Here is a 14,201-nt window from a genome sequence, read left to right on the forward strand (position 1 = left end):
TTCAATCCAGATCTCACAAGTACTCACTTAAATAAGGAAAAGCTCTCACACTTTTTGAAATGGATTTCGTAGTTACCAAGCCCATGGTCTGCATGCAGATGAACCTCATGGTCTACATGCAGACCACAAGGGTCCAGAACTAAAAATGATGTATGCCTAGAAACAGCACAGAAACCTTCCGTGTCACTTTTTTTTTTTTTTTTTTTTTTACATAAAAGCTTACTTCATAAGGAATTAAACATGCCAACTCTTCTTTGCCATGAGAGGTAGAACAGAATGGATGGTGACAATACAAAAGTCCTGCTGTATGATAAACTGGTTCAGACTGCTGAGATCCAGAATGAACTGAAAGGTACCCATCTTCTCGGAAGCCTAAAAGCGTCAGAAGTACAAATCTCAAACTCAATGGTCTCTTGGGACTTTATAGGTGGCTTGTACTTTGGAGAAAAAAAAACTAAGGCCAATAAGTACATAATGAGGTGTACAAGACATAAGATGTGAACACAGAAAGGAAACAAAACTGCAAGGCATGATAAAGTCTTGTGTGTTCCTAGTAAGAGCAATCCAGCAAGAAGCACTGAAAGATGGAGCTTTTCTCCAAAGACCTCCTGTAGAAGATAGTCATGGTAGGAATAAGGACCCTTGCAAAAGGCCTGCCCGTTGTCAAAAAGGACAAGGGAAATGTTCATAGATGCAAACTTTCTACATATGACTACCACAATCGTGCTGCCCAGTCTACTGTTGTCTTTGATATCAATTCTAGAGACTGCACAAACAACACATCTGCTCATTTAGAACGTCTGAAAAGACAAGTGTGAAACATGGAGTGCTGTCCAGTCACTAGAGGGTTCTGGCTTTTTGCTTGTCATCCAGTTATGAATCTATTTTGGGACCCAACAACACAGGATAATGAAAGGTTTTTCTGAAGTATGCCTTGAAATCCTCACCAAATGATGGCTAGCCATTCACAGTACAGCAAACCCACTACACAGCCTGATGCTCTCACTCACATCATCAGTGGAGTTGTACATACATTATTCTCATAGCACAAAACCTCACCGTCCCATGGATTTACAAGCTGGTGCTACTAGAGTCCTCATAATTTTCCCTAAATTATGGTCACGTAGCTGACCTTGCACAGCAACTACTTTGTTTAGGACCTTAAGCTGTATGCAGACCATGTAGGTCATGTAATTTAATGTCTGTGTAGCAAGGACTGAGAACATGAATGTCACCCTCCCAAGGTGCCCCTTGGCCTTAGACTATCTATGAGACAGCCAGCCACTGATTGTCAAATCTAGTTTAAGATTTCTGGCCAGGAGGGAATGATCCTGGAGAAGTATAAAATCCTTCTGGACTTTTTTGGGAAGAAGGCTGACTGTCTGGATGCGCCAGTTTCTGTCTCAGAAAGTGGAGACCAGAAGCATGACTTCCTTTGGGAACCCAACAAGTACCATGAAATCTTGATTCTAGTGAAGGGGTAGTCCGTTCAGGCCAGCACCCTTCCCCTGCAAAGGGAACAACTAAGAAAAAGTAGGACCTTGAGAATGAAATGAAAGGGGCACTGGTCATCATCTTAACCTACACTGAGAGATGGGGGTCCTTGAAGAATTATGGTTTACCACCAGAATCTTGGCCAGAGAACCCAGATTTGCCCAAGTGGCCTTTACCTTGTCTTTTCTGGGGGGACTTCAACATCCCAGGATGTAGACCTCCTTGAAACCACTGACCACAAAATGGACACCAAACTACCTTTCTGCAGGGTAGAAAGAGAGAGAAGATTCAGCTGGCAGCCTGGGAAATATTTTTTATGAAGGGATCTGATAAGACAATGTTGACGACAACAGGACCGGTTATACAGGGTGCTGGGTTGAGGCTGAGCTCCGCAATAAGGCTAATTAACAGTAACTGACTTGTGCCTGACTTAGTGAAAATGGTACAAAACCCCTGCCCTGTAAGGGAATTGTTTTGTCATACTAAGGAAAACCATATGACAGGTATCCTTCTACCAAGGAAGGAAAAGCTGACACCGTAAAAATGCTCTAGGAAGCCAAAACTGGCTGATGTGATACCGCGTGCTAGGAAGCAGACACCATCTAATTCTGGCAGCACAAGCATAGACAACATAATGCCCAGACTGAATTATTCGTGTCCACAATGGAAATAAAAGTTTAGATGTGACCAACATCAGTCCTGGCATCAGAAGTTCATCATCATCCAAAGCTGACATTTGGAAACTCAGATTAAAGTTCCCAGGAACTAGAGAAAATTAAAATTCTGTATTGAGTATACATTCTGCTCAATCTGAAATAAAATTTGCACCATTAAACTGTAAAAGAAAAAAATGAATATGATGCATACTTGTAGATGTTCTGCAAAAACTTTATAGTATTTACATTAATGAATAATACCCACTGTTTTGTGATAATACAATATGTAAAGTGACTAATTTCCCATGACTTGTAACTACCTTATGCATTCTATGACTTTGCACAATATGAAGTTTATCTCACTGCCTCTCAACAAAAAATGAGACTTCCCACCTAGACAATCCCTATTAACAAATATTATAGTAAACTCTCAGTTAACCGGAACTCAAGCAACCAGAACTTTCAAGCACCCAGAAAAAAAAATCAAAGAAATACTGTACAGTATGAACAATTCAGTTTTTCATATGTTGCATTTTCTGTTTTTCCCCACAGAAACATACCTTCTTTTTAGAGTTTTAGCGTTTTAAAAAGGAATATACAAATAAATCCCCTCTCTCCCCAACCTGAGAACAAGTCAAACCAAACATGTCAACTCGCTAAAATGTCAACACTCGCTCCATACTCATTCAGTCAGTTTGCATCAAATTGCACATTCTCTCTCCAATCTCTCACACTCACACATTCACTTCTGCTTTCATATATGTATTCTCTCTCTCTAGTCAATTCCAATCCATGCAGCGTGACACTGAAAACCATTCCAAGTGCCAGAGTTTCTAGCGGAAATATGTTTAAAATATTACTACTCCAGCCAGGTTTTTAATTACTGTACTTCCATATTAAAATCAAATCAATACAGTGTTTATGGTATGGTATAGTATAGGGTACAGTATTTGTCAGGTCTGTTTATAATAGTAACTTTCAAGCAACCAGACACTACACTTATCCGGCATCTGCCAAGCCCCATGGGTGCTGGTTAACTGAGAGTTTACTGTACTGACTAAATAACAAATAAGTAAATCAGTTCTCGTGAGCACTACCAGATTAGGAGAGTTATCAGAGAATAAATGAATGAACAGAAGAATAAATTAATAAATATATGAGTTCTCAAGTCAGGGGAGAAGCACAAAAGCTGAATTCCCTTCACAATAATCTCAGCACAAATTACTGACATAACCAAGGCTATTAAAACCAAATGGTCATCTCTTAATTGTACTAAAATTTATACTTACAGGATCTCTCTAAAGCTCTAGAGATGTTATAGATTGGAAACTTCACTCAGAGGTACCTGTATCCCTGACTGTTATGGGAAAGGGGGGGTTGATGATACAAAGACCATACAGCTCTAACCAAATGCACTGGTAAATGGAGCACTAAAACAGCTTGCTTAATCATCATGTACAAAGTGACTGAAACTCTAAATTGCTGAGTTCAGCTCCCAAATGTTGGGACTCATTGGTCACTGTTCTTCATACAAAATAACTGAAGCTATAGTTTCTATGTGCTAATCAGTAAGTGATTCTGTTTTGTCTGATTTTTACTTTTCTCTGGAAGTGAGTGACCAGGGAGATGTTACACATAATTGGGGGAGGGGGGTACTGTGCGACAGGCGAAACACTTTTGCCATTGTCCAGTGTTTCAAAAAGTAGCCTACTTATCTTTTGAAGATCAGAAGGGAGTAGAAGCTTCAACCAGTCTGAGTCATCTAGATGAAGCTTTAAATAATAGATTTCATAAAAAGTAGACAAATCCATCAAAACTAATGCAACTGAAGCCCAGGAAAGGGAAAGCTGGTGAACAGCTCAGTGCCAATGGAATCTCTACCATGACACTGGTTATCTGACAAGCTCAAGCCCTTCAGTGCATTGACAAGACTGGAATTCCAGACCACTCCTCTAAAAATAAGCACCAACTAGATCAGCAAAGTGGACCAGCAGATGTCTATGGAAGAAGCATGACAACAATGGCGCCCAATAGCAGGGGAGCCAGGACAGCATCACAAATGCAACTAGAAAAGAGTGGGGGGCGGGTTCAAAAGTGGTAGGATCTGTTCTCCGTTCTGTAGACCTCAGCTTTATGGTACAGGCTCCTTTTCCATGCAGTGGAGAAAAAGAAGGCTCCATCTACCTAAGCTCTTGTGACAAAGAGCAGTTCTACAGGCCACTCCTTATCCAATGGCTAATAGTCTGCCTATTGTGAGAGCTGGCAGGATAATCAGCACAATCATGGTAGTAACAAACAAATGAGGCAGCTAGAATGGTGGACTGCAACATGAATTTGCTTCTGATTAAGAGTATTTGCATCTAACGTAATGGTAAAACAACAAATGAAACACAACACAAAGAATCTCAAGACAAATGCATAGAGATAATCTTGAAGATTTCTGTTCATTCTGAATGACAATAAAGGGCTGAGGCAAGGCATGAGACCATCCAGACCAGGCTGCTCTAAATGGCATCAAGTGACAATCTCAGACTGTTGACATAAAACAAAATGGAGCCAGGAAGCGTTATACCATTAGTATTCTCCAGTCTCATACAGCCTCAAATTAAAATACGTGACGTATTTAAAAAAAAGAAGTTATGTTCTTACCATAACGTTCCATGTGAGTTGTTCATCTCGTCTTTGTTCTTACATGTGGGTACGAAGCTGATCCATCGGCTTCGAGTCGGCCGCTTTCCAAGCTCAAGATCTCTGAGTAGTTCGAGGCACAGTCCCTATCCCATGATGCTCTCTTACCAACCTCAGATCTAGTTTGCTGAACCCAGCAAGAAAAAAAACAACTAAGCACCAAAAAATATATAATATGTATATAGCTATTTACAATTAGATAAGAGATATTCTGGCTGGAAGGAAGGACACTAGTCAGACCAACCAGACCACCAGTCATACCGGTTCTTCTAGAACCCGGAGGGGGAAGGTGGGAGGGAGTGTAAGAACAAAGGTGAGATGAACAACTCACATGGAATGTTATGGTAAGAAGATAACTTCTTTATGTGAAGTTGTTCAATCTCGCCGTTTGTTCTTACAAGTGGGTAGCGTCCCACGCACCCTAATCCTGGGTGGCTCACGGGAGTACATTCCTGAGAGCAGTGGAACCAATGGAAGCCCTGTCCACTTTGTAATGAGTGACAAATGTATGAGGTTTGGACCAAGTAGCAGCTGCACAAATGGTGTCCAAAGGCAAACGGGCTGCATGAGCCAGAGATGTAGAAAAATTGGTAGGAGCAACAGAATCTATGCAATTTCCTATTGGAGATTGTTTTGTTTGGAAATTTCCTTTCCTTCCTTCCTGCTACTAAGCATAAGCTAAGCTTCTATGGTTTGTTTTTCTATTGCCCTTGTTCTGGTAATAGGTAGTATGTTCATCAATACATCCAAGCCAAGCAGCAGCTTCCTTTCCTGTTCTTGTGGATTGGAAGGTAGGTAGGTGGATTGCCTGGTTGTTTAGAGACACTATACCACCCAATTTTAGTATAAATGTAGGATTAGTTCTCACTCTATCTTGATGGAAGATTAGGAAGGGTTGTACTGCCATTAAGGCTGTAGTTCGAGAAACCTCCTTTGCTGAAGGTAATTGCCAGGAGGAAGCAGTTTTCCCAGGATAGAAGAAGATCTGTGTTTGCTGCTGGGTGAAATGGGGAGTGTCAATTTTTCTAGCACAAAGTTCAGTCGTCATGCTGGTAATGGTGGTTTCCCTAGAGGTTTTACATTCTTGATTCCCTGAGGAACTGCTGTTGTCTATCAAATTTATATCAGAATTATCCTTGGATGTTCCATTTTTACAGTTTTCAGTAGTACAATCAAAAGGAAGGAGAGGATATGTAGTGCTGTCAGGCCTTCCAACTGAAGGATAGAGAGTCCACCTTCCATGCAAGTGGGGCTGAGATGATAATGCCTCTGATCCTGCAAGAAATATGATCTGAGGTATGCATTTTTGGTCGGTGGGACGTGCAGGTATGCCTCCTTGAGATCTAGAGTTACCAGCCAGAATAGGTTTGGTACTAGGAAGAGTCTGAGGTAGAATCCTTTGCCCTGTTCTGGTAGGTGAGTGCTTTCCACAGCTCTCATCTTTTTTAATTGTGAGAGCTTTTTAGTTTTAGAGATTTTTTGATTTGGAGGTAGGTTTGGCATTCCTCTTTTTACTGGTAAGGTGGAATGAAAACCAGTGTAGCCTTGGTCTAGTTTGCAAAATCCACTTGTCTCTTGTGATATAGTGCCAATTTTGAAATGGGAGGTCTCAGATCTGCAAGGGAGCCTTGTATAGGTGGTGATGAGTGTACTGGGGTAGAGACATCCAAAGGGATGGTGTCTGACAATAGTAGGCAAAACCACTACATAAAAGCAAAAAGCCTAGTAGGAACTCAACTAGGGTAGCCTGGTGATAGTAGTGAAGATTTGAAGATTGACTCGTTTGCTTTCGTAAACGGAGACACCGAGATGCTTTGCTTTTTAGTGGTTTTAACCGCGGAACGCGTCAACCCGCCACCGCTCTTTGTTTTTTCTTTAATTTTAATTTGAGAGAAGGGAGGAGGATCCGCATGCAAATGCAAAATGAAAAAGAAAAACTGTTCAGAAGAGACCCCACCGACGCCTAAGCGTTGAAGGCTCAGCAGGGAAAGACAGGCAGGCTAGCACAGGTCTGGTCTGTGCCTAAACAAAACAAGGTAAGCAGAGAGATTTATGAGGTATTTTTTGTTTCCCACAAGTTAAACAGTTTCACTTTTTTCTGACATCGGAGGCAAGAACAGCCCTGGTAGAATGAGCTTTCACTTCACACTCTGAAGGTTGGTTAGCTGAAGAATATACAAATTTTATACAATCAGATAGCCATTTTGACAATGTAACTTTGGATACAGAAAGACCCTTCTTATTGTCAGCACAGGAAACAAAGAGATGGTCCGATTTCCTAAATTCCTTTGTTCTGTTTAAATAAAACCTCAATTGTCTGTGAACATCAAGCTTATGTAACATGTATTCCAATTTATTGGAATGATGTCTGAAAAAGGTGGGAAGCTTAATAGACTGGTTCAAATTAGCCTCAGAGCAGACTTTAGGATGAAAGGTAGGATTTGTCCTGAGAGACACTCTGTCAGGATGAAAGATCAGATATGGAGGTCTGATAGAAAGTGCTTGTAGTTCAGAAAAAACAAGAAAATTGTCTTCAAAGAAATAAACTTCAGAAGACAAGATGACATAGGCTCAAAGGGGGGGAGCATAAGTTGAGACAGCACCAAATTTAGATTCCAGGGAGTAAGAGGATGTCTGATAGGTGGTCTAAGGTGATGAGCCCCTTTCAAAAAAGCTTTACATAATTTGTGGGACATAATGTTAGAACCTTTGCATCCCACATGAAAGTTGGATATAGCAGCAAATTGGACCCTTGAAGTAGCAGCTGCCACACCATCATGAAAAAGCGAAGTCAAGAACTTCAGAATACTATGAATAAGAGCAACATAGGGATCAATATCATGCTGAGAAGCCCAATGAACAAATCGCTTCCATTTGCTGTTGTACAGTTTCCTGGTGGAGACTTTATGAGAAGAAACTAGAATATGTTGTACTGTGGAAGACAATTTATATGACCTGGCTAGGTTAGGAAGTGGAGCAGCCAAGCTGTCAGTTTGAGGGAGAAAAGAGAGGGTGAAAAACTCCCGATGAATGAGTCAGAAGGTCTGGCACTGGGTCCAGAACCCAAGGTTCTTCCATTTGGTATTGCTGAAGGAAGGGGAACCATATCTGCCGAGGCCAAAACAGGGCTATCAGAATAACAGTCCTTCTCAAGCTTTTGGCTTTCTGTAAAAATCTGGGGATCAAGGGGGTTGGTGGAAAGGCAGAAAGGAGACCCGAGGTCCAGTCGTGTACAAGTAAATCCCTTGGGCTGTCCCCCCGGTGGAGGGTACAGTGCAAATTAGCTTCTGCATTTGGCATTCATTGGGGATGTAAAAAGGTCACAGCAAGACTGGCCCCATCTGCGGAATATCATTTCCGCCACTTGTTCTTTGAGGGACCATTCGTGAGGCAACAGAATGGCTCTGCTCAGTTTGTCCGCTATCACGTTGGATGACCCCAGGATGTGCGTTGCTATCAGAAAACGCCCGGTGGATACAGCCCACTGCCAAATTCTCAGGGCCTCTCGGCATAAGGGGTAAGACTTGGTTCCCCCTTGTTTGTTGATGTACCAGACTACCGACATGTTGCCAGTCTGTACCACAATCATCTCTCAAGGTAGAGAGTCATGAAAGTGTTACAATGCTAGAAGCACCGCTCTCAACTCTAGGACACTGATGTGCAAATGGGACTCCATCTCTGACCAAGTCCCTTGGACAGTTCTTCCCTGAAACAGCCCCCTTCACCCTATAAGGGAAGCATTCGTGGTCACCATGGCTGAGGAAGGGGGGAAGTACAAATGTGCGATCTGCAGTTACTTGGTGGCTGTTCAACCACCAAAGAAGGTCCTTTTTGCAAGCATTTGTCAGTAGAATCTTGTGTGGCATTGGAAGCTATTGATAAGACCACTGTGTAAAGAGTAACCATTGGAGAATCCTCATGTGCATCCAGAGGAACCGCTATGAGCATTGCTGCCATGGTACCTAACAGCTTCAGAACCTAGAATGCAGGAACTCTTCTTTCCATTAACAAGTGGGACAACTGACTTCGTAGAGAGATTACTCTTGCTTGAGGCAAACTGACCAAGGTGATGGTGGTGTCTAGATCTGCTCCTATAAAGGAAATATGCTGCGATGGAGATAAAGCAGATTTTTCAAAATTTATGGTTATGCCCAACTGGGAGCACAGGTTGATTGTGTAATCTCTGGAACAAATCAGTTGATGCCTGGTGGTGGCGGTGAGGAGCCAGTCGTCCAGATACGGAAACACGCGGAATCCTAAACATCTCAAGTAAGCAGTGACCACTGCCATGCGTTTGGTGAACACTCTGGGGGCCGAGGTGAGACCAAAGGGCAGCACTTGGAATTGGTAGTGACTGGCCTCCAGCTGGAAACGCAAGTGATCTCTGGATGGTCTGGCCATTTTGATGTGGTAGTATGCATCCTTGAGATCTACAGAGCACAACCAATCACCTGTTTCTAGAAACAGTAGTATCGAATGAACCGTGACCATCTGGAACTTTTTCTTTTTGACAAAAGGTGTTGAGTTTGCTGAGGTTTAAGATGGGCCTCCAGTCCCCCGTTTTCTTTGGAACTAAAATGAACCTGGAGTAAGTTCCGGATCCTATCTGGTCCACAGGGACTGGCTGGATGACTCTTTTTTTTCTAGCAGCTTGTGAATTTCTATGGCTGCTTGATGCCGCAGACTGGGTGGAACATCTGGGATTCTTGTACAAAAATAAGGGGATTCTGAAAAGGGAATGATGTATCCTCTGGTAACTATGCTTTTTACCCAAGAATCTGACGTAATTCCTAGCCAGGCTTCTGGGTATAAAGCCAAATGACCCCCTCTCAGGAGCACTGATAGGGCTTGCCAAGGAACTGCTCCCTGTCACCCTGGTTCTGCGGACCCCCTCTGCCACCTGGGCAGTGTCTACCATTATTACCCCCTCCTCTGCTCCTGGAGGGAGGTTCACTATGTGTGTTTTGGAAAGCTCCTTGGCGTTTATTGATTATTGGTAATGGACATTTTCTGCCCACAGTTACACCTCTTAAACCCGGATTCTGTTTTTCAGACATTCCCTTCACTGCTCCCTACATTAAAAGCACAACTACTATGACTGTATCCTGTCCAGCTCAACAGAAGGCAGATGAATGACTACCTCCTTACACTAAAGAGCTAGACACCTACTTTTCACAAATAAAATGAAAATCATTCAAACTTAAGTCATAGCGCAAAGGAGTGTTTCTCAATTTTTCAAAGTTGCCTACTTTTCTCTGTATACTATATTTAATTGTTCTGCAATGTTATCCATCTGGTAAATGGCCAGGAATGAAGAGGAAACATACATACTACTGGCTAATTTTACTAGCAGTCTGCTGTTTTAATCAACACTATTTTACAAGTTGAATTTGAATCTGTGATAGTCATTTTGTTGCAGATCATGGATATGAAGTTATTACAGCCTAAACACACACCTAAATCCAATTAAATAACAGTCTCAGCAACAGTATTAGACTATAACAGTTAACAGTTTCTTTTGTTTTTCACTTTATGACTGATAATACTGTAAGAAAGCAGTTAATGATAAAAGCTTTGAAGAGTTTAAATTCTTACTACTTCTGGACATACCTCACATCTCCAACATAATGAGTTGACCAGGACAGCCGCACCCTTGACCGACTAACCATGTGGATAAAATTGGTGGAGCCCATTATGTTATAGGCAGTTTCAAATGCTGCATTTCCCCTTCCAAGAATTAGCACTGTCTGTCCAGCAAAATCATATGGATCTATAGAGACCGATTCATAGCCTTCCACATATTCTGAGCCTGGAAAATTAACAGTATTGGGTATCCAGATTCCTGTAGCTACAATCAGCACACTGCAAAAAAATAGTAGTCATTAGAGAACAAGACATGCTTCAAAAAAGGAAAAAAGGAGGGCTTGTTATTTCTCATATCCATATTCCACAATAATCGATGCTTAATTACTTAAAATGTAAGTGCACAGCTGTGACTGTTTCTTTCCACTTAAAGGTTTATAACATGGCCTGCTTTAACCATTGCAGTAAAGGTTTATAACATGGCCTGCTCTAGCCACTGCAGTTTTCCTTGCCTTCACTATTTTTTGACACAGTTACCTTTACCTGAGAAGGTTCTGCCTTGTATCTATCTGTACATCTTACAACATTAAGAGAAATTTCTCCAAAGTATAGTCTGAAGCAAAGCAAATGATGTCCTTAGGCCCAATAACCTGCTTTAAACACTCCCATAAATTCTTGTACAGGACAGTTTTTCAAGTATATGAATACCTGCCATCTATGTGACCATTATCCTTGTTGGTCAGTGAGCTACAAACCTGTAGTTCAATCTCCATTGTGAGTAAAGCTAAACAACGTCAACATCTTGTTTAAGTCAGACAAATTCAGAGTAAAGGCCAAACAAAGTATTCTCAAAAAGCCTTTTGTAGCAAAAATTAATACCCACTGCCAGCCTCTACAGCCAAGAGAGAGAATGGCTCGGTACTAGTAAAATTTTAAATTTAAGTACTTTGCTAGTTATATGGTACCTCCCTCGACTATTCCAGAAACACAAAAGTTATGCACTTATCATAATGACAGATCTGTAACAATAGCATCATCCTTCATAATCTGTAGTAGGACTAAAACCACCTTTCTCTGTCCGTCAGACACCTCCATAAACTTCTCCAGATATGAGGTAACCAAGACACCAAGATCAACTCAACCAAGGTCGAGGAAGGTTGGCTAGGTTGCTATGGAGGAAGGATCCACTCCTACACAAACATACATCATTGTGGTAGGTTCACAACTTACACTTCACAGAAATTAGCCTACTTTCTGTAATCTGTATGACAGGAGCACAAGCTCTTCCTTAGGACATCTGGCCAGCATACTCTTAATAAGACTGACCCCAATGTAGATCTAGACCTAGAACCAGGATCAGTTTATGATGTTTTACAAAGGTATGTACAGATAACCAAGAAGCAGCAACAAAAATGTTGTCCTACGCAGTCCTTCAGAAAAAAGCCAAGGAAGCAACCATTGCTCTTAAAGAATGTGTTTTAAGAATTTCAGGCAAGGGCTTGTCACGTGAAACATAACAGGACTAAATGCCTTGTGCAAACCATTTTGCATGGACAGCCTCTGAAACCTTCTGACCTAAGAATTTATGACCAAAAGAAATAAACAGCTGTGAATACTTAAGTGTGTGTACATATCTGTGACGTGCACAGGTGATGGTCACTGAATAGCAACTGATGAATTCTGCTCTGCAAAAGAAAAATTATAGAAGTTCCTGTAAATTTCAAGCAAAACCTTTGTATAAAACTTTTTAATAAATATTACAGAAGACACAGAAAAAAAAATCTGAATTTAAAGTGATACATCTGTCAGAACATCTCTACCAGATAGAAACTTCAGTGATGAATGTGTTTTCCCACGACATGAAGCAATGCCTCTTAAAAAGACTTCAATCAGCCCATCTACAAACAGATCAGCTTCAAAAAGGATGGACTTCATAAACGATAATTGCTTAAAACAGACTGAATTGCTTACGACTATGATTAAAAAACAGAATTCTAAGCTTCAGCACATAGCAGCCAATGACATAGATAGAAGGAATAAAGATAAAACACACCCAGAAATTTTGCTGAAACAAAATACTTGGTTAAATAACAATGTTCAGCACTCTGAAAGCAGACAAAGACTGAATAACTTGAATTTTTGGAGTCCTTGTAAAAACTGAAAGGATGCTGTTACCATTTCTGACTTTGTGGCTACCTCAGATCCCAAATAAGCAAGACGGATTGCACTTTGGGATAGGACCGGCACCCACAGTTGCTGGGAAACCTATTCCAGTAAATCCAGTCTTCTTCTAGACACATTGTGGCAGCATTCCTCTCATTTTTGGATAAGAGTTAATACTGCAAAGACCCTGGACAAAATCCTCAATAAAAATGGGATAAAGTGCTATAAGACTCGATAATGGCTAAGTTTCCAAAACGCCTAAGAAAAGAATAGAATTCTGGCCAACAGCCAAGCTTCTGAAACAGAAAAATACAAAGTTCATTTGTTTATACCCAGTAAGATTAACACTTTTTTTGCTGGTCCAAGAGCATTCGGTACCTTAGATGAAGTCACTAACAAGATTGTTCCAAACAATGGAAGCATCAATGAGATCTATTCTTCACTGAAAAGGTCTTACAGAAAATAGGTGGACTGAAGCAACAAGCAAAAGTAAAAGGAAAAAGGAGAAAACTCCACTGATATCCTCAAATACCAAGGAAAAAAGAAGGCTTACACTGTACGATGCACTAATTTTAGTAAAGGGAAAGTCAAAAATAGTAACAGGCTACTTATTCTTTACATGTGCTATGCTGCTGGACACACAATTCTGAATTAATGTTCTACCAAATGATCATATGCATCCTGATAATGTAAGAGAAACCATTAATTTTATTAGAAATAATAGATAAATCAATAAATGTGTACATAACTGCCTACATTTAACAGTTATCTAGAAATAATATTAATAAACAGTAACATAATATTAAATAAAAGTACAGTTGTGTAAAATGTTACCATAATGGTAGATGTCCTTCTCAATGTTGCAGTATTCTTTACATTAGTGATCTCCTGCCAAGGGCGGCTCAATGCCGGCCAGTACAGGATCCTCCTGCCAACAGCAGTCCAACATCCGGCCAGTATACCAATGCCTTTAGGTTGCCTTAAGGTACCCCGTACTGCACATGTATGCTCCTTGTGTAGCATAGGGCATAAAGATGAAGTCCAGAAGTACCATCCTCAGAACAGAGAGCCCCAGTAGGAACGCCAATCCAAGAAAAAAGGGGTAATGAGTACATCCGGAAGAGAAGTGGACAAGAGGGCGGACGGAGGGAGGGAGTGAATATTGCAAAAGTGAAGAGAAGGACATCTACCATTATGGTAAGATTTTACACAACTGTGCTATGTCCTTCCATTTCACTGCTGCAGTATTCTTTACAAGCCAAAGCTTAAGAAAAAAATTTTGGAGGAAGAAGGACCAGCAGAGACCTCCAGGAAACCATGAAGGATGGTCCTAACAAAACCAGCTCTAGCTCTGGAGATTTCATGCAACTTGTAGTGTTTGGTAAATGTAATCACATAAGTCCAGGTAGCTGCCTCAAGAATAGACTTTGTCCAACTCCTGAAAAAAGCACCAGAAGAAGCCACAGCCCTAGTAGAATGAGACTTAACAGAATAAGGAAGGCCTTTACCATGAAAGGAATAACAGAAATAGCTTTTTAGATCCAGTAATAAACAGTTTACTTACATACAAGCTAATCCCAAGGACCTGGGAAGAAAGGAAACAAAGAGTTGATCAGA

At 41.0% G+C, this 14,201-nt stretch overlaps 1 protein-coding gene across 1 annotated transcript in view; it reads right to left on the reverse strand.

Annotated features, from left to right (window-relative positions):
* Positions 1-14,201, reverse strand: part of FOXRED2 (FAD dependent oxidoreductase domain containing 2) — a 799,110-nt gene that overhangs the window by 461,770 nt on the left and 323,139 nt on the right. The window contains exon 3 of the mRNA XM_044075330.1: positions 10,449-10,700. Coding sequence (XP_043931265.1) covers positions 10,449-10,700 — 252 coding nt within the window. The remainder of the gene's footprint in view (positions 1-10,448; positions 10,701-14,201) is intronic.

The sequence above is a fragment of the Protopterus annectens genome, chromosome 1.part1, assembly GCF_019279795.1.
Source record: "Protopterus annectens isolate FY-2018-M chromosome 1.part1, PAN1.0, whole genome shotgun sequence".
Taxonomy (NCBI): domain Eukaryota; kingdom Metazoa; phylum Chordata; order Ceratodontiformes; family Protopteridae; genus Protopterus; species Protopterus annectens.